Source organism: Carcharhinus amblyrhynchos, chromosome 10 (genome assembly GCF_965287045.1).
Source record: "Carcharhinus amblyrhynchos chromosome 10, sCarAmb.v2.hapA, whole genome shotgun sequence".
NCBI classification, from domain to species: Eukaryota; Metazoa; Chordata; class Chondrichthyes; order Carcharhiniformes; family Carcharhinidae; genus Carcharhinus; species Carcharhinus amblyrhynchos.
This window is the reverse complement of record NC_137333.1, coordinates 58,933,159-58,955,447: the sequence shown is the minus strand read 5'-3', so window position 1 is coordinate 58,955,447 and position 22,289 is coordinate 58,933,159. Positions and strand designations below refer to the sequence as shown.

The 22,289-nt window shown below is 39.4% G+C and overlaps 1 protein-coding gene across 1 annotated transcript; it reads right to left on the bottom strand.

Moving 5' to 3' along the window:
* Positions 1-2,291: 2,291 nt before the first annotated feature.
* On the bottom strand, positions 2,292-20,487 carry pdcl3 (phosducin-like 3). The gene is made up of 6 exons (XM_080197130.1): positions 20,279-20,487; positions 16,325-16,442; positions 13,978-14,068; positions 11,531-11,674; positions 10,759-10,967; positions 2,292-3,298 (listed from the first exon to the last, which is right to left on the bottom strand). The coding sequence occupies exons 1-6, from the start codon at positions 20,282-20,284 to the stop codon at positions 3,156-3,158; spliced, it is 711 nt and encodes a 236-aa protein (XP_080053256.1). The 5' UTR covers positions 20,285-20,487; the 3' UTR covers positions 2,292-3,155.
* Positions 20,488-22,289: the final 1,802 nt, after the last annotated feature.

Genomic DNA, 22,289 nt, shown 5'->3' with positions numbered 1-22,289 from the left:
AATTAGATTCCAACACAAATTACTTCCAGGTTTTTATAATCTCATTTAGTTGTGTGGAACATTGTATTTGGTGTCTGTTCTTGTTGGCGATGCTAATGCGAAATGACACTACCTTTCATATCCTTGATGGAAAGGATGTTCACACAGTGACATTAACCCCTTAGGCTGCCAAATTAAACCTTTAAGTGGTCACACTTTTGCACTGCATTTGAAAATATTAAAATCTGATTTCACTGGAGATCACACTTTAAAATCAAACATTAAGGGTGTGATCTTACCGGCCATTCACCTCATGCTCCTGCTGTAGTGAGGTCAGAGAATTTGGCGCCCAGCCAAATCTCCATTACTGCAGCGGGATGGGAAAATCCCACCAGCGTGAACGGTGGTAACATTCTGCTCGAAGACCCTATTGACTGGGGAACCAGATCATTTTCAATAAAGGATCAATTTTGTATTCTGTAGTTATCTCCAGGAGGAGCCACAACAATGATCATTTTTTTTAAAAAAAAGTAAACATCAAGAATATAAAGTTAAAATATTTCCAACATAAGAAAAACCTAAGATAATAAAATGAGAGGAAAAACTGAAGACATGGCAATTAGAAAAAGATTTATTGAATAAAGGGGAGATAAATAATATTGAACATTAGAATATCAAACTCTGTTTTATAGTTGAATTAAAGTCAGCTCCCATTCCTGGATGACTCAAATGCCTTGCACTTCCACTTCAGGTAAAGCTGCTAGGGTTCTAAACCAGTGATGTTTCTACTTGCTAGCTAGCTAACCAGTGAGGATTAACAGAAATCTTAGTTTAAGAGTGACAATTAATCCAAGTTAAGACAATTAAAAATAAGTAATTGCTTGTAAATTGGCCCATGCTGTGACTAAAGAGTGTGAGTGGATGGGTGAGGTGTTGTTGCTTTGCCATTAAATCAATACTCAAACCCTTGGGTTTCAATGGTAGAGAAACGCACAACCTCCCGTTAGTCACAGAGAACTATTTTTCTCCCTTCCTCAGGTTAGGAGTGAGAATGAGACTGACAAAATTACTCTTGTACTCAAACATGAGCAAGAATCACAATCTCCCCTACCCCACCTATCCAGTAACTCCTGGATGGGTCTTATACAGTAGATGTTGGTGATTCCACTGAGGTTGGCAGCATTCCTGCTGATTTAGGGTTCTCACATGAAAAATAGCCAATCATCTTAGGCATATTTAACATGACGAGACTGCAGCTAAACCAATGTGTGCAAGAGTTTTTCCTGTTATTTTTGACAGTGTTTCTCCTCTTCCTTTCCTGTAGATATTGAATTCATGCTGAGTTTAGTTCCACAAGAACTCTGTAGTACTTGCCCAAGTAGGCAATATTAAAATGTGTCAACCTCAACAGTAAGTACTGACAGACAATTTTACAATTGCCTAAGCAGGATGGGCTAAGAAAGCAACATAATAATTGCCCAATAGGAAGAAAACAGGCACTTCTACAGGAATCATTTGATTGCAACCAACAGCAACAGTTATGTCATGTTTTCCACTTACTTGCCCAAGGCTGTAGCGCTACCATGGCTGCCAGAAGCAAAATTAGACAGCTTGGAACATACTGGGCATTAAACCTCAAGTCTGTATGGCTCGCCTACAGATTAGCAACAAAATTGGAGTTGATCTGCTTTTGGATTGTTCCAGGATTCTTTGGCCTTCCTGTGGCATGTTTCTTATGGTGGGAGGCATCCCGCTGTTGGCCTGATCTTCTGGTCCCACCACTCTCGATGGAATTTCCCATTCACTCCACCCTACGCCAATGGGAAACCAGAAGACCCAGCCAGCATGAATAGTCGGAAAATTCCAGCCTTTATTTTTGATAAAGGAATCAAAAATATTGATTTAATATTTTGAAAATAATATTTTCAAAAAAATTTTTTTCAATATTTTTGAATATTGAGGATGAAGGAAATGGAGTATCACATTTTTCTTTACATAATATTGCATGTAATTGAAAGGGGCAAGTTGAAACAAGATGCAACTGTTAAAACCTGTTTAACACTAATGGTATGCAAATTTCACTTCAGAGTCTTGCTATATTCAGATGACATCAATGGTACAGAAGGAACTTATCCAAACTTACCCATGAAATGGAGAATCAGGATTGAAAGTTGATTAAGAGCTCCGAAAGAATGATTTTAAATACATGACTGCATTCAAAGAAAAACTGTAAAAGCCAATCACCAGCTACAGATCTACTCAAAATCCAACACTATTCTGTTGGTCAATGCCTTGAAATTCACCTAAACACATCAGCATATTTAACTTTATTACTTACTCCAAAAAGTACAAAATTAAATATTACTGCCAATATTTACAGCCTCTATAAAAATGTTATGGTTTCCAGTGGGCAGCTATAATTTTTCTTTAATTATTAAGGCTCTTTATTACAGATACAATGTCAAAACAAAAATTAAACTGAAAATAGAGTGGTTATTCAGAATTTGAATTCTTTCCACTGTTTCTATGCACAATACCACACTGATCTGGAGTTTTCATTTAATTGCACTGGAATCTTCACACAATTCCCTGATATTGGAATTATTGGCGCAAAACCTGGGTCAATACAAAGAGTTTCTACTTTGCATTAAATTTAAATATCACATCAGAAGCAGGTCCAACCTACAACACTTGCAATGACCCCACTGACAATTTATTCTAATTGCACTTGGTTGTAGACTTTCAAACAGGAACCAAAAACTAAGTTGGAATTTGAATTCAAGGACATCAATTGGTATGTTTGAAAGATTTTATTACTGTAAACCCAACCTAACGGGAATATACTTTTGTATCAAGTCATTTATTAATTAAAAAAAATTCACTCCATGTGGACTGATACTGTGATTTAAAATGTTGACATGTATGATTAACTTATTTTCACATGTATTAAACAAACTGTACCGAATTATCACTTTCAAGGAACGTTTTTAAGGTAACCTAATTTTAGTGTTTTAGATGTTGACCAATTGTGCTGTTCATGGCAAATTTGTGTTCAGTGATATACAAATGGAGTGAGCAGAAACTTACAAGGGGGGATCTTTTCAAAATAGGCGCAATTTGCACTGGAATTGTTTACAGCACCCAGGGGAAATTTTTACCCTGCCATATTTAAATAACTAATCTTCTTCAGAATCACTGCTCCTCTTTGATGGAGCACTAGTCCTGATAGATGACATCAATTGATCTTCAATCTGTCTTCTTGGGTTTTCCTCCAGTTCAGTTTTGACTGCACCAGATTCGGACAGCTTCCATTCCAGTTCTTCAAGGGAAATGAAGCAAGAAGGCAGAAAGACAAAATGGAATCATCATTAAATTCAAAATGTGCAAAAATGTTTCTGCTCTTTCATTATCATAAGGACAGCTTTAATTGCAGATACGTACACTAGCAAGATATGGGAAGACTACGTAACAATGTATGTATTGTAGATTGATAGAAAAGAAAAGGGCTCCTAAGGTTGGCAGCCTCTGCTAAGGTTTTTGTTTGATCAACTTAGATGCAGAATTCACTATCAATGGGCAGCAAGTTTGCTAGGAATTATAATGAGGTATTTTAAATACTTCGTAGCTTTAAAGGTACATGTAATACCTTTAATTAGTCCACACATATAAATATACCTTCTATACATTTTAGAAATTAAACAAAGAAACTTAGTTGCACAGTTACAGAGTGCCCCTTTGATACCAAACACTCATTAGATACATTCCTTTAAAGCATCCGACTGTTGGAATCACAAGGCCATAAAAGGAGGCTTAATTGCCTCACCAGACACCTTATCAGAAACAACATGATACAAGAATAAGTTTTAATGTCGCTGCCTTCACACTTTCTAATCAAAACAGAGACAGAAATATATTAATGTCTTAGCCAAAGAATTATGGTAGGGGACTTAGTGGGAACTGACAAGAATTAATGGTAACATAATGATACTCCTGGAAACTGTAGGTAGTGATAAAAAGCTCATTGAATTGATAAGCAATATAAATGTGTGTTTCATTACGTTGGCAATAAACAAAACTTATCAGGACTATAATTGGGAAATATCCTGAAGGCAAGCTGAGTTGACCACATCCCTTAGAGATTCTGTCAACTTCACTGACAAGGCTATAAAATACTAATGGCTTTATCAATTAAAGGATTCCATTTGAGACTGTTTTAGTGAGGATGCTTTATGAGGCTCCTATCAAAAATAGATACATGATGTCTGACTAAGAGACTAGAGGACAGACTTAGGCTTGATATATTGGGGTACCCACGAGGTATCGTGATCTCATAAATCAGAGTGGTTCAGTATTTTTTCTATTGGATCAATACATAAAGTATGTCATTTGTAACGCTTTTGATTGGATTCTGCCCAACTGACTGTGAGCTGCAGAACTGTATAAACCAGGAAGATTTTCTTTATCCGTCGGAATGGTATCTCTGATCCATTGTGTCAAGACAGACTCCCCTTGCTAGCAAGGAAAATAAAGACAATCTGTCGGTTAACTGTCTAGTGTTAGCAATTTCAACAGTATGCACACACAAATTACTGGAGCAGTATTGTATTGTATACTCTACTGACAGAATTTTCCAGCCCCTCTGCGGTGGGTTTTCCCATGGCAGATGCAGCTTTCCTCTGGCCACTGGCAGGATCCCTTAATCCTGCCAAAGTCTATGGCATTTTTCATGGCTCACCCTTCCTGTTGCTGGGGATCGCACAGTGGGGATTCACATTAATGGGACCGGAAAATCCTGCTGGCAAGAAGGGCCAGAACATTCTGCTGAATGTACAAGTATGCAGTCACTTGTTTAGTGAAGCATCAGGTGACCCCACTCTTCAAAAAAGTTATCCATCTGAAAGTCTGGTTCCTGAGGTATCACTTTTGGCAAGTTAATTGTTATCTAATTATGAGTCAACTAATTGATTAAAGTAGGAGTGAATCAAACCAACAGTTCACATCAATGAAGAACAAAGCAGCAGCAGAAACTGACTAAACTGCTGAAATCATTTTGATGTTAACTTGAGCTATCTCCTTAATGTTTTAACGAACTGAAAATGTAAAACTAATATTAAGAACACAGATTAGTGATAAAATCTTGCTTACTTTTAACCCATAGTGTAAATCTTTGGGAAAAGGAGACACACACCTAGAGATCTACCATATATTAAGATTTTGGAGGACTTACTAAGTTTAGCACCTCAAAGAATCATCAACCTGAAATGTTAACTCTGCTTCTCTCTATAGATGCTGAGTTTTTCCCCACTTGCTGTTTTATTTTAGTTCAGATTTCCAGCATCTGCAGTATTTTGCTTTTATTTTAAAATGCCAGTTGTGCCTTGCCACCTAAACTTCTGCTTAGCACCCTACTTATGGTTTCTCTCCCCTGCCCCAATTGTGCTGTTTCCCAGCATAAATTAGTCTCATTGGTTAGTTACAGAAGAGCTAACTGATTTGCAAGTGAGTTATTTCCCAAATTTAGTTAATGTTAAATATGTAGATTGTCATGAATGGTATGCACTGTACAGTAAAATATATTACACATTATAAAGGAGATTAAAGCTTACATGAGTCACGTGTTGAAGCAAATGACAAAAGTTAAAAGGCACTAAATTCACATCAGCATTATTTGCTAGCTGCTGAAACTCCAATCATGTAGTCAGATACAAATCTGAATGAACACATTAGCCTAGATCTTCAAGCATGCCTAATCTCACAAGGTAATAAATTCTATCAGCCTCATCAACAGATCAAGAGCTTGCCTGGTAATGGTGGGCGGGGGGAACCTGATGCTATTGAAGAATTAAAAGGCTTGCAGAGCTTAAAAGGACATCATGAATTACAGTTTTGGAAGACAAAAAGTCCATGTAGAGTACTGAGTTCCAGGAAGAGGCATGCAAAAGGTAGTTATCATTTTAACTAACCTGCTGCCTGGTAGGAGGATCACTATTATAAAAAAAAACTTGAACAATGTGTGTGGAGATGGTAAGTTCTTTCTGGATCTTCCCAGATGTACAAACAAGCCACAACGCCTCAAATTGCTTGTACAATTGCAGAGGTGATGACCTGACAACAGGGCCAGGTCATCTCAGACCCATGCTGTCAGGGTAAATAGCAGTCCTCAATTTCAAGAGGCTTTAAAGAATACATACAGCAATTGCAAATGCTTACCCATGAGAAATCACCTATCTGAAACACAATACTAACTGTAAGGGTATAGGACAAACATTTTTAGAAAGGGAAAGAGCCAGAAAAGTATACAGGAGGCAGTCATACTCATCACATGTTAGATAAGCAAAATATTTTCTGGAAGAATGAACAAGCTTTTCTTATGTGGCACCTTTCATACAACCCAAAATGCTTCCCAGTGAATAAAATATTTTGAGGTAGAGTCAATTCTATAATGTAAATAAACAAAGCAGCCAATTTATGCATTGCAAAATTCCACAAACAGCAATGAGATCAATACAGATTGATTGGTTAGTGTAAATGTTCATAAAGGCACAGAGTTAATTTCTATGCTGCTCTTCAAATACTGTCATTGGATTATTTACATTCAGACAAGCAGGTAAAGACCTTTTATTTGAAGTCTGATGCAAGATTGTATGCACAATTTTGTATTAGCATCAGAGTTATATACATGTATTACATAATATCATATTCTTATTTTAATAACTGAGGACAGTCACTGCTGAGAGATCCACAAGTGTTTGAATTTTCTGAAGTACATTTCAACAAAATAAAAAATCTAATTGTTTAATTTTCCACAAATATTCTGGCTCAGAAGCAATGGAAAATTTAACAAGTTCAAGAGTACCAGCTCCCCAATGAGACAGTGAAAAAATGTCTGCATGGATTCAGTGAAGTGTTGTGCTTATAACAGTATAGAAAACATTGATTTATTTGAACATAACTCAATGCTGACTAAAATCTGTCAAAAAGCATGAGCAAGTGAAAAAATGGCTCACTATTTGGATTCACTGAAAAAAAAGCTTACTACTAATATTTTATACTTTATTATCAAGTACTGTGCAGGAGAAGTAATGCATCACACATACTAATAAACATTGAACTATGCAATGGGGAGTGGTTAAAATTACAGATTAATGTTTGCAAGTCAAATCTCAATTTATGAACTACATCATCTCACTCTTGTGCATATCTGAAAACATAATGTGACTGCACTAATAGCTTACTGCTCCATTAATTAGAGATGGAATTCCCCCAGCCTGTAATTTAGTCATTAAATTACATACTCAATCTCACAAGAAAATAAGGAAATGAATAAATCTCTCATGATAAAAAAAAGTCAGATCCATTGTTAAACTGCAAAGTCCGGAGTTAGTAAATGGACAAATAATTAATCTCCTGGCAATAATACATATGTTAATTTAAATGAAGTTGAAGCACAAAAGCAATTCATCCAGTATAAAAAATGATGGGATTAAGCATCTGAAGGATGAAAACTATCACGTACCTTTGTACAGGAATTACATTAGTGAGAATGCAAAGTGCTCACTGATGTACCTCATGGGTCACAATTGGTATCCTTACTCCTTGTAATTCATATCAACTTCTGAAACGAAGTTGTTAAAAGTACATTCTTTTTCTAAATAAAGTTGGAGAATGGTCAGTAGCAGCTGAATAAGGGAATGCACAAGGGAGGCAGTGGCACAGAGGTATTCTCACTGGATTGAGACCCAGGGTAATGCTCTGGGGACATGGAAAATCCTACCATGGCAGATGGTGAAAATTGAATTCAATTAAAAGTTTAATGATGACCATAAAACCATTGTGATCATCATAAAAACCCATCTGGTTCAACAATATCCTTTAGGGAAAGGAATCTGTTGTCCTTACCTAGTCTGGTGAACTACAATGGTACGAGGCACGAATTGGCTGTGATGCATTGGGAAACACTACTTAAAGGAATGACAGTGGATAGGCAAGAATTTCAAAAAGAGTGCATGGGTGAACTGCAACAACTGTTTATTTCTGTCTGATGCAAAAGTAAACCAGGAAAGATGGCCAAACCATGGCTTAGAAGGGAAATTAGAGATCCAGAAAGAGGCATACAAATTGGCCAGAAGAAAACGACAGACCTGAGGACTGGCAGCAGTTTAAAATTCAGCAAAAGGAGAACCAAGGGATTGATTACAAAAGGGAAAATAATGTAGAAGAGTAAGCTTGTGCAGAATATAACAACCGATTATAAAGGTTTCTATAGGCATGTGAAGAGAAAAAGATTGAACAAGACAAATGTAGGTCCCCTACAGGCAGGAACAGAGGGAATTATAGTGGGGAAAAAGGAAATAGCTGACGAACTAGATACATACTTTGGTCCTGTCTTCACAAAGGAGGTCAAAACTAACGTATCAGTAATGTTGGGGAACACAGGGATTAGGGAAGTGAAGGAAATCAGTATTAGTAAACAAATGGTGTTGGGGAAATTGATGGGATTGAGGGCCAATAAATCCCCAGGACCTGATATGCCCAGAGTACTGAAGGAAGCGGCTCTAGAAATAGTGGATGGTCACCCAAGATTCTGTAGACTCTGGAACAATTCTAACAGATTGGATGGTAGCTAACGTAATCCATTATTTAAAAAGGGAGATAGAGAAAAAGGGAATTATAGACCAGTCAGCCTGACATCAGTAGTGGAAGTAATTCTACAATTATCAAAAGGTTTTATAGCAGAGCACTTGGTAAACAGCAGTAGAATCAGATAGAGAGGACATGGATTTACAAAAGGGAAATCATACTTGACAAATATACTGGAATTCTTTGAGGGTGTAACTCGTAGACATGTTGAGGAGGAGTCAGTGGATACAGTTTATTTGAATTTTCAAAAGGCTTTCGACAGAAGTTCCACATAAAAGAGATTGGCGTACAATATTAAAGTGCATGAGATTGGGGGTAGTGTGTAGAGATGGATAGAAAACCGGTTGGCAGACAGAAAACAGAAGAATAGCAATAAAGAGGTCATTGTCCAAATGGCAGGCATTGACTAGTGGGGTACCACAGGGATTGGTGCTAGGACCCTAGCTATTCACAATATGATTTAGATGAGGGAACTAAATGCAATATCTCCAAATATGCAAATTACACAAAGCTGAGTGGGAGCGTGAGCTGAGGATGCAGAGATGTTTCAGTGTGATTAGGACAAGCTGAGTGAATAGGTAAATGCCTGACAGATGCAGTATAATGTGAATAAATGTGAGATTACTTTGATAGTAAAAACAGGAAGCCAGGTTATCTGAATGGTTATAATAAATTAAGAGAGGTAAGTATGTAATGAGACTTAGTTGTCCTCAAATACCAGTTGCTGAAGGTAAGCATGCAGGTGCAACAGGCATTAAAGAAGGCAAATGGTACGTTAGTCTTTATAGCAAGAGGATTTGAGTGTAGGATGTTTTGCTGCAATTATATACAGGGCCCTAGTGAGGCCACACCTGGAATATTACGTGCAGTTTTGGTCTCCTAATCTGAGTATGTTCTTGCTAAAGGGGGAATGCAAAGATTTACCAGACGGATTCCTGGTACAGCAGATCTAACATACAAAGAGAGTTCAAATTGGTTAGGATTATATTTGCTGAAGTTCAGAAGAATGAGAAGGGATCTCATAGGAACCGATAAAATTCTAACAGGATTAGACAGGGTAGATGCAGGATGGATGTTCCCGATGGTGGGGGTGTTCAGAACCAAGGGTCATAATCTAAGGATAAAGGGATAAATTTTTTAGGAGCGAGATGAGGAGAACTTTCTTTGTCCAGCAAGTGGTAAGCCTATGGAATTTACTACCAACAAGAGCAGCTGGGAGCAAAACACTGTGGGGGCGATTCTCCCATCCCGCTTATGCTAATTTTTTAGTGTAGCAGGCAGTTTGGGAAATTTTAGCATGGCCGTATTAGCATGATTAGCCCCGAGTCCATCCCTCAGCGCCAGATTTCCAGTGTCGTCAGCTCCATGCTAGAAATAGGTGCAGAGCTGCATTACGTATGCAAGTCTCCGGGCCCGCTAATGTCTCTCCAGCAGGGTTTAGAATACCCACCACCTTGCAGGGAGCTAATGGCCCGATCCCGCTGGGAGTGAAGAGGGGGCCAATTGGAGGGCCCTCTAGGCATTGACACATTGGCAGTGCCAGCTTGGCCCCCTGGCACTGCCCAAGGGCAGAAGTGCCAATGCCCATGGAGGAACTTTGCCAATGCCCACCAGACATAGGGCAGTGTGAACAGGGCAATACCTCTGTGGGCAACAAAAAAATCAAGAGACAAGGGCTGCAGATGGTGGTGGGGTGGGGGAAATGGTGGAGGATGAGGATGAGGCTCAAAGGGCTAAATGCCCTACTCCTGCTCCTATTTTCAAATTTCTACATGTAATTCTACATCCACAGCAATGTGGTTGACTCTTAATTGCATCATGGATGGGCAATAAATGCTGGCCCAACCAGTTTGTTCTCATCCCATGAATGAATAAAAAAAAATGCAGGCTGGGAATTATAAAATTAAAATATACAAAAATATGTAACATTTAATATGCTCTTGTTTTCTGAATTACACATAAAAAGGCAAAAAATGGGAGACCAAAATAGCCATTAACCTACATGGCTTGAGAGAACATAAGAGTTCATACATCACCTATTTGAATAAAGTCATTAAATTGAAAAATCCTAAAGGTTTGATATTATAAGTTGATTATTACAGATGTCTAGACATTAAATTTGATAATTCTCTCACTTACCATCTTTTGTTAAATTCATGCCTCCAAATACTAATGGTCCAACATACTGTGCCTTGATGTCACCATCACGATAAACAAATATTGTTGGGAGGTTCCTGTCAGGGTAGTTGGGTATACAGGTCGTGGATATGGCTTTAACAAATTTAGTCTCTGGGAACATCCTTGCTAGTTCACACAGATGTTGATTTATCAAGGCACAAAGAGGTATCCTGGTACATACAAATAACAGACAAATAATTACAAAATTACACAAATGCACAATAAATAGTAAGCCTATGCTTAAAGTCCTTATATATGAAATTAAAGGTGTGAGTTAAAAATCTTATGCATTTATTTAGGACGAGGCAACTTTTAAAAAACTTAAATCCACTAAATTCCAATAAGAACAAACTGTGCTGCAGTGTTGGTGCAATCTGAAATGTTATGAAGTTCAAATACCTGCAACATTTACTGGTGCCAGTTGGAAATAATACAGTCTCAGAAGAAATTATAAATAAATAGTTTCCCTTCCAATGACATAATAGTGTCATTAGCCATGTCCTTCGTGCTTAGCAGAGGGAAATACTCATTGCAAGTTTGGGTACAGGTTTCTATAATGTTCAGACCATAGGAATTATATCAGAGGACTGAAGAGGAAATTCTCTGTATTATTACCCTCCTTTAATAAGGAAAGCATTTCAACAAAATGGAATGTGAGGCAATCATTAAGTATGACATAAGTATTTAGGATTCATTGTAGAACACAAGTGTATTAAACAGATATACAAATTACCCTTGCTTGTATAGGTGCAGTATTACCCATAGACCCTCGCCAGCTTTAGTCACCTCCTGCACATAATCTGGCCCAGAGATCTCCAAAACGTCTCCAAACATTTTCTTCATCTGGGATGCCTTCCATTCGGCTAGTCTTTGCTGTCTGGATAACATTAAACTAGAGTCAGTCAATCAATCATAATTGTAGTAGTAGAAAATAATCATTTGAATGCTACTAAACAAATCTAATACTTAATATCAGGACTACACATCCTATTCAGTTCAGATGTGAAATCTGCATTTGTCAGGAGATGACACCGAGTGGAATGTGATGTCCTCCCTCGCGGGGAGTTTGGTGGGACGAGGACATTTAATCAGGCGGAATAGTAGAAGATGGGGACCCCACTGCCTCCCCATCTCCATCCTCATTTAAGTCAATGTTAGCAAGTGTGAGGTTATCCACTTTGGCAGAAATAATAGGTTTTTGACAGAAAAGGGAATTAAGGGTTATGGGGAGAAAGCGGGAAAGTGGAACTGATCCACTTCAGATCAGCCATGATCTTATTGAATGGTGGGGCAGGCTCGAAGGGCTAGATGGCCTACTCCTGCTCCTATTTTTTATGTTCTTAAGTCCCTGGTGGATCTTGCAATTAATGCTCACTTAAGGACCGCATATTAACCCAGCAGTAGGCAGGGTGCTTACCTTGAGGACAGGATGACCAGCAAACTTAAATGGGATTGCTTGCAGGCTCCTGAAGTGAGGGGGTGGGGGGTGGGGTCTCTCTTTCAAGTGCCTGATTAAAGGGACTTGGGCATCTGCCAACCCCCTCCTATCCTCCTCCACAAACATTGCTCCTTGACTTTCCTCCCGCTATCACTCACCTGTAGCCTGGGAAGACAGTAACCATACTGGCACCAGCCACTGCCTCCTCAGCAGTTGCTGCCAATCATTAGAGGGGCCAGCTTTTGATTTGGCTGGCAGTTCACAGTGGGCAGGAATTCCACCCCAGGGTTTTTGACTCTGGGGAGGGCCTGCTACTTTCCACATGAGTGGCACTTAACTAGACAAGCCTTACCCCTAAAAGGGGTGACAAGGGGCTGCTTGTGACACTAATAAATAAGCTAAACTATCAGCTCTCCAGCCAGTGGCTGAGATTCCTGTCACCTTTATTAAATCCAGTCCAGTTAATCAACCTCTGTCCAAACGAGAGCGAAGTTGACAGTAGAGAACCTGCAACTTTGAATTTCAAAAATTCAGCCAGGTAAAGGAAAACCATCCCAAATCAATTTTTCACACTTATGTCTAGCGTAAGATGATAATAATGGAGAAAGGTTTGCTGTAGTAAGGTATCTAATAGTGACTGCTGATAGTTAGACTTGGCCTCCTCACCCCATAGATTCTTTAAAAACACTTTGATGGCAAGTTACTGAGAGCGCAAGCTGATAACAAAGGAAAACAGGCATCTGAGATCTCAGTGACCCAACAACCAATGGTCTGTGCACCACCTAAACTAACGGTCAGCAGCTTGCAGTTGAGTCGAGCTATTTTTCAGGCTTAAGAGTATAAAAGGATTGGACTGTCAGCAATAATAGTAGACTAACGTTTGCAAAGACGACCCCCCCACAAGCAAGAGAATGACTCTTACATCCAAGTGGTCTGGTCAGCTACCTCAGAAAGGGTAATACCAGTTTCTCTTGGGTGATTTAGTTATATACTAGTGTGAGTGCATAAATCTTTAAGTGTATCTTTAATATTGCAATTTGTTCGGCACGTGATTACATTAACTGTCAGTGTTTCTGAGATTCTGCTTAGACTGTATCCACGAATCCAGTAATAATGTTGAAATTGTGACAAAATGCCACTTACGTCTATCTCCAGCTACACTTATTGGCCATGAAACAGGTTTCAACAGTCAACATAACCTGATCAGAAACCTCTGGGCTTTTCCATTTAACCGTCACACTGCCTCTTGCCTGAAGTTGCTGTGCCATTTACATGTGAATGCCACTAGCCTCATCATTATTTAGACAGCAAAATCTGGGCAATTTTTAAGCAAAAAAGAGACAGAAATCAGGAAGATAGATACTTAAAAGTAAAACGGACAGACAAATCCACACAAAGATAGAGATTGGTGTAAATAGATTATAGCAATGGGATATTTTAACCAACATAAATAAACTGGGAACACTCAAGCAGTCTACAACCTCAGAAAATGAAGAGTTGTTTCATGGGCCAGCATAATCATTTATAACCCAGATCACAAACGATTATCCATCAGCCCTGGCATTTTGAACTTAAAGTCAGATCAAGTATGGAGGTCTAAAAATCAAAATAAAAATAAATTAAGCCACAGGGTGATCCCTGGTGACCGTTATGGTTTTTAATGCTAACTTGGTGGTTCAAGTTTGCTGAACCACCAAACACCTGCATTTCCAACTTTTCTTCGACACCTTCAGACTCTTTACCTGTACATTTCAATGGCTCTTTCATCTTCTTCATTGAATTCATCCTCATTCTCTTCCAGCTCTTCCAAGGTCATGTCCTCATATGTTTTAACTGACAGAAAAAGTAGATCGATTATCCGAAAGTCACACAATATTTCATGAGCCTTTAAACATATGTAAAACACACTTTCAAAAACAAATTTATCAACCTTCTTTGTTTGGGATGGGTGCAGTCCACGTGAATGTTGAAACAATGCATTCTAAGATGATGAATGGGATGGATAGGATAGAGGTGGAAAGACTCTTCCCGCTCAAAAAAGACAGTAGGACTAGGGGGCACAGCCTCAAGATAGAGGGGAGGCGGTTTAGAACGGAGTTGAGGAGGAACTTCTTCACTCAAAGGGTGGTGAATCTCTGGAATTCTCTGCCCGTTGAAGTGGTGGAGGCTGCCTCGCTAAATATTTTTAAGAAGCGGGTTGATGGGTTTTTGATAAGAGAGGGGATTAAGGGTTATGGGGAGAGGGCGGGAAAGTGGAACTGAGCCACGACAGATCAGCCATGATCTTATTGAATGGCGGGGCAGGCTCGAAGGGCCAGATGGCCTACTCCTGCCCCTATTTCTTATGTTCTTATGTTAAAATACTAAAGCCAAGGCCCTCTACACTTAAAAAAAAATCATGATAAGGCAAGTTTGAATTAAACCCTTCACTTGTGACCTAGTTTTAAATCTCCAACTGTTCACACCCTAGGCAACTGAACAACTAATCAGGAGAGGAGGCTCTCCAAACATCCCCAAACTCAGTGATGGGGTAATCCAACATATCCGAGCAAAAGACCAGGCTGAAATATTTCCAACTATCTTCAGCCAGAAGACCATCACAGACAGACTTCAGCCAATTTTCTTCACTCCACATGACATCAAGAAACTGCTAGTGGCATTGGTTATGGAAATGGGCCCTGGTCACGTCCCAGCTGTGGTATAGTACACTTCAGAACATGCTGTGGCCTAGCTGTTCCACAGGCTACAACGCTGACATCTACCTGAGTGTGGAAAATTGTTCAGGGATGTTCAGCCTACAAAAGGTAGGACAAATCCAAATGACCGGTTATCATCCCATCAGTCTACCCTCAAATCAAAAGCAAAAATTGATCGTGCTAACTAGCAGCATTTACTCAACAACAGTCTGCCTGCTGATGCTCAACTTCTGCCAGATTCACTCAGCTCCAGACCTCATTACCTTGTTGGTCCAAACACAGACAAAAAAAGCTGAATTCCAAAAATGAGATCAGCACCTCAAGGCAATAATTGACCAAGTATGGCATGAAGAAACTCTAGGAAAAATTAAATCAAGGGCAATTAAGTGAGCAAACGCTCCATTGGGTGCAGAGATACCTAGCACAAAGAAAGATGGCTGTGGTTGTTGAAGGCCAAACATCTCTTCCCTGTGACGTCACTGCAGGAGTTCCTCAGATAACATCCTAGGTCCAACCACCTTTCGCTGCTTCACCAATGATCTTCTTTCCACCATAAAATCAGAAGTGAGGATATTCACTGAGGATTGCACAATGTTCAGCACCATTTGCGACTCAGATAATGAAAGAACTGTGTCCATATGCTGCAAGGCCTGAACAACATTCACCCTACACAAGAGCAAGGCAATGTCTATCTTCAAAAAGACAGAATCTAACCATCTTCCCGTGACATGTAGCGGCATTACCATTGCTGAATCCCCTACTGTCTGCATCCTAGGAGTGACCCCCAACTCAAATAGGAGCAGTCAACAAATACTGTGGCTTCAAGAACAGGTCAGAGGCTAGAAATCCTGCAGTAAGTAACTCACCTCCTGACTCCCAAAAGCCTGTCCACCACCTACAAAGCACAAGTCAAGAATGTGATGGAATACTCCATACTTGTCTGGGCGAGTACAAATCCACCAACACTCAAGAAGCTTGACAACATCCAGGACAAAGCAGCCCACTTGATGGGCATCCCATTCATCACTTCCAACCTCTACTCCCTTTTTTATTAGGGCAGTGAAGTGTACCATATTCAAGGCACCAACTAGCAAAGCCTCCTTCCTCTACCAACTAAAAGGAAAAGGGATCAAACACATAGGAACACCACCTCCTGCAAGTTTTCCTTTAAGCCACATACTATCCAGACTAAATACTATATTGCCATTCTTTCAACTGTTTCTGCATTGAAAATCTGGAAAATTCCTTCCCAACAGCACTGTATGTGTACCCTAAACACAGACTACAGTGCTTCAAGAAGGCAGCTCACTGTCTTCAAGAATAATTAGGGATGAACAACTAGGTTCTGGCCTTGCCAATAATGTTCACAAATAAACATAATCTCTTTACTTACCAACTGATTTCTGATGCTGAATAAATTCTTCCTCTGCTGCCTCATTTGGATCCTCTTTAGGAGGGAGGATTCCCTTTTTCCGCAAAATATCATTCCATTCGGTATCTGCATTTGGATCCTGAAATTAAAAAGAGAAAAACCATTATGATTGTTTAGTACGCACTTTCCACATCCTACACCCACCACTTTGCCAATGCAAGTGGAAATATTCCACCATGACAAATACATTCTTTGAAAACCTCAATGATGTTGCTAATTGTTTGTTGCAAGAAAAAGTAGCCTAGAATTGGGACAAGAGGTCAGTACCAAGGCGGAGGAAAAACGTACTGACCATCACTGGCAGGGGAAGGGTTAAAGCTGTGGTGACTGGCATGATTTCTTTACATCTTACCTTCTTCTCCCCACTTACTTCGATGTGATGTTCCACATTCAGTGAAAAACTGAGTATGCTTCCTGCCAGCCACTTGCTTTGATGCCTCTTATTTTCAGTTCACATGTTGAAAGTCTGGAAGTCTAGCACTCACTTCTCCTGCTTTGCTCTGTTCAGAGAAAAAGGTGCAACTATCTTTCCTAGGGTAGGGAGTCATTTTAATCTTCCTGATTCAGTGCAGTTTGCAGTCCACCATTGTATGTTCAACACATTTGGCACAACTGGTTTATGTCAGGACAGTACCTTATGTTCTATATGCTCCTACTCCCACCCACTTAACCTTATTAGCGTATCCTTCCCTTCCCATCTCCCTTGTGAACTCATCTCCGTTCCTTTTAAACTACACTATTCACTGCTACATAGTAGCAAGTGCTACATTTTAATCACTCTGGGTAAGGGAATTTCTCCTCAACTTCTTTTTGGATTTATTAGTGATTATCTTGTATTTATAACCATCGACTTTATACTTCCTCACAAGAGAAAGCTATCAAACTATCTAATGTTAAATACCTCCATTAGGTTGCCCATCCATTTCCTGGATGCCAGGGAAAAAAAAAAATCCCAGATGTTTGAATATTTATCCCCTGATAGTTACTGTGGGCATAATGTTGATGAATTTCTAGGCCATGGGATTCTCTGTCACAAACCACTATTGAACCAGAATCAATGAGTTATTTTAAAAGATAATCAGATAGTCACTGGAAAAATATTGTGGGTCCCGAGGACTGAGTAATAGAGCAAGATTAGGGCTAGGTGGTTCATGTGGAATTACTGGAGTGGACTTGATTTCCATGAGTTAACATTCCAGGTTAGTCTACACTTAGTAGTTAAAAATCACACAGCAAACTTGATCAGCTTTTTGCAGCAGTGGACAAATATGGCCAGACTGTCAGTCCACTACAAGAGTGCAACCAGACCAATAACAACTGAGATTTGTTCTGAAAGCAAATCTCCCAAGTTATGATAATAACTTGAAACACGGCAATTAAAAATAATCTTCTGTATCAAAGTCCTAGCTTGTCCATCAGAAAGCCATTTTGTTTGATGGTCAAATAGTCAATGCATGCTGCACTAAGTTTGCTGGAGAATTCGTGTTGGGAAATGGGAAATATTAAACCAAACAAAATGACCACTGTCCATCTAGTTTGCGTTCTATTATCCAGGCAGCTGCATGACACAATGCTGATGGACCCATTGACTAATCATAACAACTAATCCCTATATTAGCCTACAATAGACACAGTGTTGACAAGGATCTATTCAAAGAAAAGCTTGAAATATGTCTGGTGTCCCCAGTTCAGCTAGCCAATGGCCTGAATTTTCACAACAACTAAAGTGAATGACACCAGAAATTGGAAGCCCCACACCCAAACATAGCACCTGCCATTTTTACGCGGGGGTGGGGAGGTGGTGAGAATGGTCCCAAATTAGAATTTGTACGTGTGCGTTTTGCAGAGGAAACCCCTCCATTCATGTCTAATTTTGTTGACCCACGTGTGTGGAAAAACAACAAATGCAGGTTGGATCTAGTGGGAGCATTATCAAAGTAAGATGCTTGACATTCCACAGTTTGACTGACAGTTCCAAGTGCTTGCAGAGTCTTTGAAGAGGGGCCATAAATTCTATTCCTTTTTTTAAACAAGTTTATGCACTTGAATGAAATGTTCCTTCTTATAACTGAAGATGTAGTCAAACGTAGTAAATGGATTTTTATGAATGAGTGTATTTTATTTATTAAAATAAAGTCTGCAATAGACACTTACAACTCTGTATTTTAGAGAGGTGGGATAACCTTTTAGCTTTTAGATATGGCCCTAGGAAACCTTTGGGGGGGAGTCAGGTGCCTCTTTTGATTGTTAAAAATAGGTACGAATGTGTGCAAAGTGTATAAGCTCATTAATCGCCACACTCATTGGAATAGTCAGAAGCATCAAAGAAAATTATCAGGCTGTCAAGGCACTTAAAACTCCTGATCTTTAAATCTTTGAACAGAGTATTTTCAAAAAAAATTGCTTGTTGTTTCACTCTGTTGACTTAAGCCTGAAGGCTACTATTACTGGATTAGGTCTGCATGACTGATTTCACTACTTTGCATCATCAGAATAAGATGCTTGACATTCCACAGTTTGATTGACAGTTTCAAGTGTTTACAGAGTCTTTGAAGTGGGACCATGGATTCCATTCCTATTTTTTAGTAAGAGTTTATGCACTTGAATGAAATGTTCCTTCTTATAAGGGATTATGTAGTTAAAGGAATGTAAATGTGGTAAATGGAATTTTATGAATGAGAATATTTTATTAAAATAAAATAAAGTCAACAATAAACACTTAGAACTCTGTATTTTTTAATCTCAGCACAGCTCTTGAAGTCTGTCTACAGTGAATACTAGGTGAGCTGGCATGGTGTACACAAGGGCAAAGCATGCTGGATTGGTTGGCAGGGGGGAGGGGGGGGGACATAGTTTGACCTGAGTTAGTATAAGGGCTATAAATGGCCATAGGGATGGGCAGACGGGTATGTAGGCTATTCACCTAGCCCAATTCCCAGAGACCCCGCCTACTCTTGAATGAAAATCCCAACTTCAGAGGCCCATTCTCCCAGCTCAGGTTTATGAAACAGAAATACGTCAGGACTCAGAGACAGAAATTCAGCCCAACGTCTTTTTGTGCTTCTGGCGACCAAGAGAATTAAACTCGAGATGCAAATATTTGTAAAATAACACTATCTAATATATGAGCAAAAAAAAATCCCAGGGATTTTGTTTCATTCATTTTGTCTCTCTCATCTCTAATTCTGACAACAATCTCAAATGAAATGGTATGCTATACTCGAGAAGCTAATGTACTTCTATCATTTCCTATTTCTATTCCTAATTTATAAAATTCATCAGCATACTTTGATCATGGGTTTAAAAGTGCATTGATATGACCTAAGTTATATAGTTTAGCCACTATTTTAGTAATACTGTAATTCAATTCTCTAATAACGTCAGAACAATCAAATGTTAAACCTCATCCTTGTATTATTCTGCGAAATCAGCATAGGAAAATACATCCAACAGCTAACTTCGTTTATGTACTTAAAGCCAAGGAAACTAATATCCGGAAACAACAACCAAACCGAGTGCACCATTAGAAAGTAGAAATAAGGAACACTGTCTTTATTGAAATAGGGTTTGCATCACACTCTATTACGTTGCTGATCAACAATGTGCTGTCAATCCGTGTTAATAGTTGGAGACGTAGTTTTCAAATATATGAAGATATTTATTTAAAACTTGAATTAGTTGATCTCTTGAAGTGAGACACGCGATGGCGAAATCAAATTGTGTTTTTTATCTAATACAGTCTTAAAGGCCCAATGAGCGACTCCAAAGTTATCTCGTGGGTCAACGGAAACATGTCTAATTGTGGCTACACAGTAAGACCTGCAGTGGATTTGTCACATATTATTGACAATAAGACATGCAGTTGTTAACTTTTCCGTCCCGGTTAAATGAATCTCCAGGGCAGGGGTTACTGACCTGCATTGCTGTGCCTCACTGCCCAGAGCAGCGCTGAGCTCCACCACTCGCTAATGTCCCCGGGAACCAGCTCCCCGCTGCAGCTTCTCCCCTTAAAAGACAGCACAGGCAAACAGCGAGAGTCTCAGATCGTATTTCACTCTCTGAAGATTGTTGTCGGTTCAGGGGATTTCTTTTTCTGCTGCACTAATTTCCGGTTTCTTATGCTGCCATTTATGGAATGGCAATGACAAGATTTCCAAATGAGGAAATAGCAACCCAGTGACTCACTCACTCACTTCTATTGCTTCCTCTCTGTTCAACAACTACAACATGGCAGGCAGGAAATGGCTCATGTCAGTGTATTGACAGTGCTTGATCATTTATAGTTTGTATTTGAAATTACGTTCAATAACATACAGTTTATATAGAACTAACATTCTAATTTTATAAATTTGCCATTTTGGGAATATGAAATAAAAATGTACTCTGATTCTTTTGTCAGTATTATTCATTTTTGTAAAATTTACTCTCTATATTTACTCTTTTTATTTGGAAACCATTGTGAAAAATGTAGAGCTCTGGTGCATGATCAGTAAATGTACCAGAACGCTAAGCTAGGAGATTCTCACAGTAACTTCATTGCAGTGTTGATATAAGACTTGTGACACTAATAAATAAACTAAACTAAATAGAAGTGGATTGGCAATCCAACACTGATGGCCACACCTTTGAAGATTCTGTGATTTCTCTTCATTTGTTCTGGTGTTTAACAGCCAACTATTCCTTGACTTCATAGAATCCCTACAGTGCAGAAGGAGGCTATTTGGCCCATCCAGTCTACACCAAATACAAGCCAGCCCAGGCCTTATCTCTGCAACCCCACACATTTACCCTGCTAATCCTGCTGATGCTGGAGTCAATTTAGCATGGCTAATCTTTGGACTGTGGGAGGAAACTGGAGCACGCAGATGAAACCCACATAGACACAGGGACAATGTGCAAATTCCACACAATCAGTGACCTGAGGCTGGAATTGAACCTGGGACGCTGGCTCTTTGAAGTAGCAGTGCAATCCACTCTGCCACCTTGCAGCTGAATGCCTCGTGGAACATGGAGTTTTATGGTTGATGGCTGGAGTATATCTGTGTCTGAAAGAATTGAAACTCCTGCTCCAGTGCCTAATTTGAAATTTACTTTATGGCCATTGACCAGCTTTGTCAAAGGGAGTCATGTCTGACAAACCTGTTAGAATTCTTTGAGGAGGTAACAAAGAAGTTAGGCAAAGGAGAGCCAATGGATGTGATTTATTTGGGTTTCCAGAAAGCCTTTGACAAGGTGCCATACAGGAGGCTGCTAAATAAGCTAAGAGCCAATGGTGTTAGAGGCAAGGTACTGATATGGATGGAAGATTGACTGACAGACAGAAGGCAGAGAATGGGGATAAGAGGGTCCTTTTCAGAATGGCAACTGGTGACTAGTGGTGTTCCACATGACTCAGTATTGGGAACACAAATTTTTACTATATAACGATTTGGAAGATGGAACTGAGGGCATGGTTGCTAAATTTGAGGATGATACAAAGATATGTAGAGGGACAGATTGTGTTGCAGAATGACTTGGACAGGCTAGGAGAGTGAGCAAAGAAGTGGTTGATGGAATACAATGTGGGAAAGTGTGACGTTATGCACTTTAGTAGGAAGAATAGGGGGATAGACTATTTTCTGAATGGGGAAAGTCTTCAGAAATCTGAAGCACAAAGGGACTTGGGAGTCCTGATTCAGGACTCTCTTAAGGTTAACATACAGGTTCAGTTGGCTGTTAGGAAGGCAAGTTCAATGTTAGTACTCATCTCCAGAAGGCTAGCTTACAAGGGCAAGTCTGTACTGCTGAGGCTGTGTAAGGCTCTGGTCAGATCCCATTTGGAATACTGTGAGCAGTTTTGGGTCCCATACCCAAACTGGATCTGCTAGTCTTGAAGGAGATCCAGAGAAGGTTCACAGGAATGATCCAAGGCATGAAGGGTTTGTCA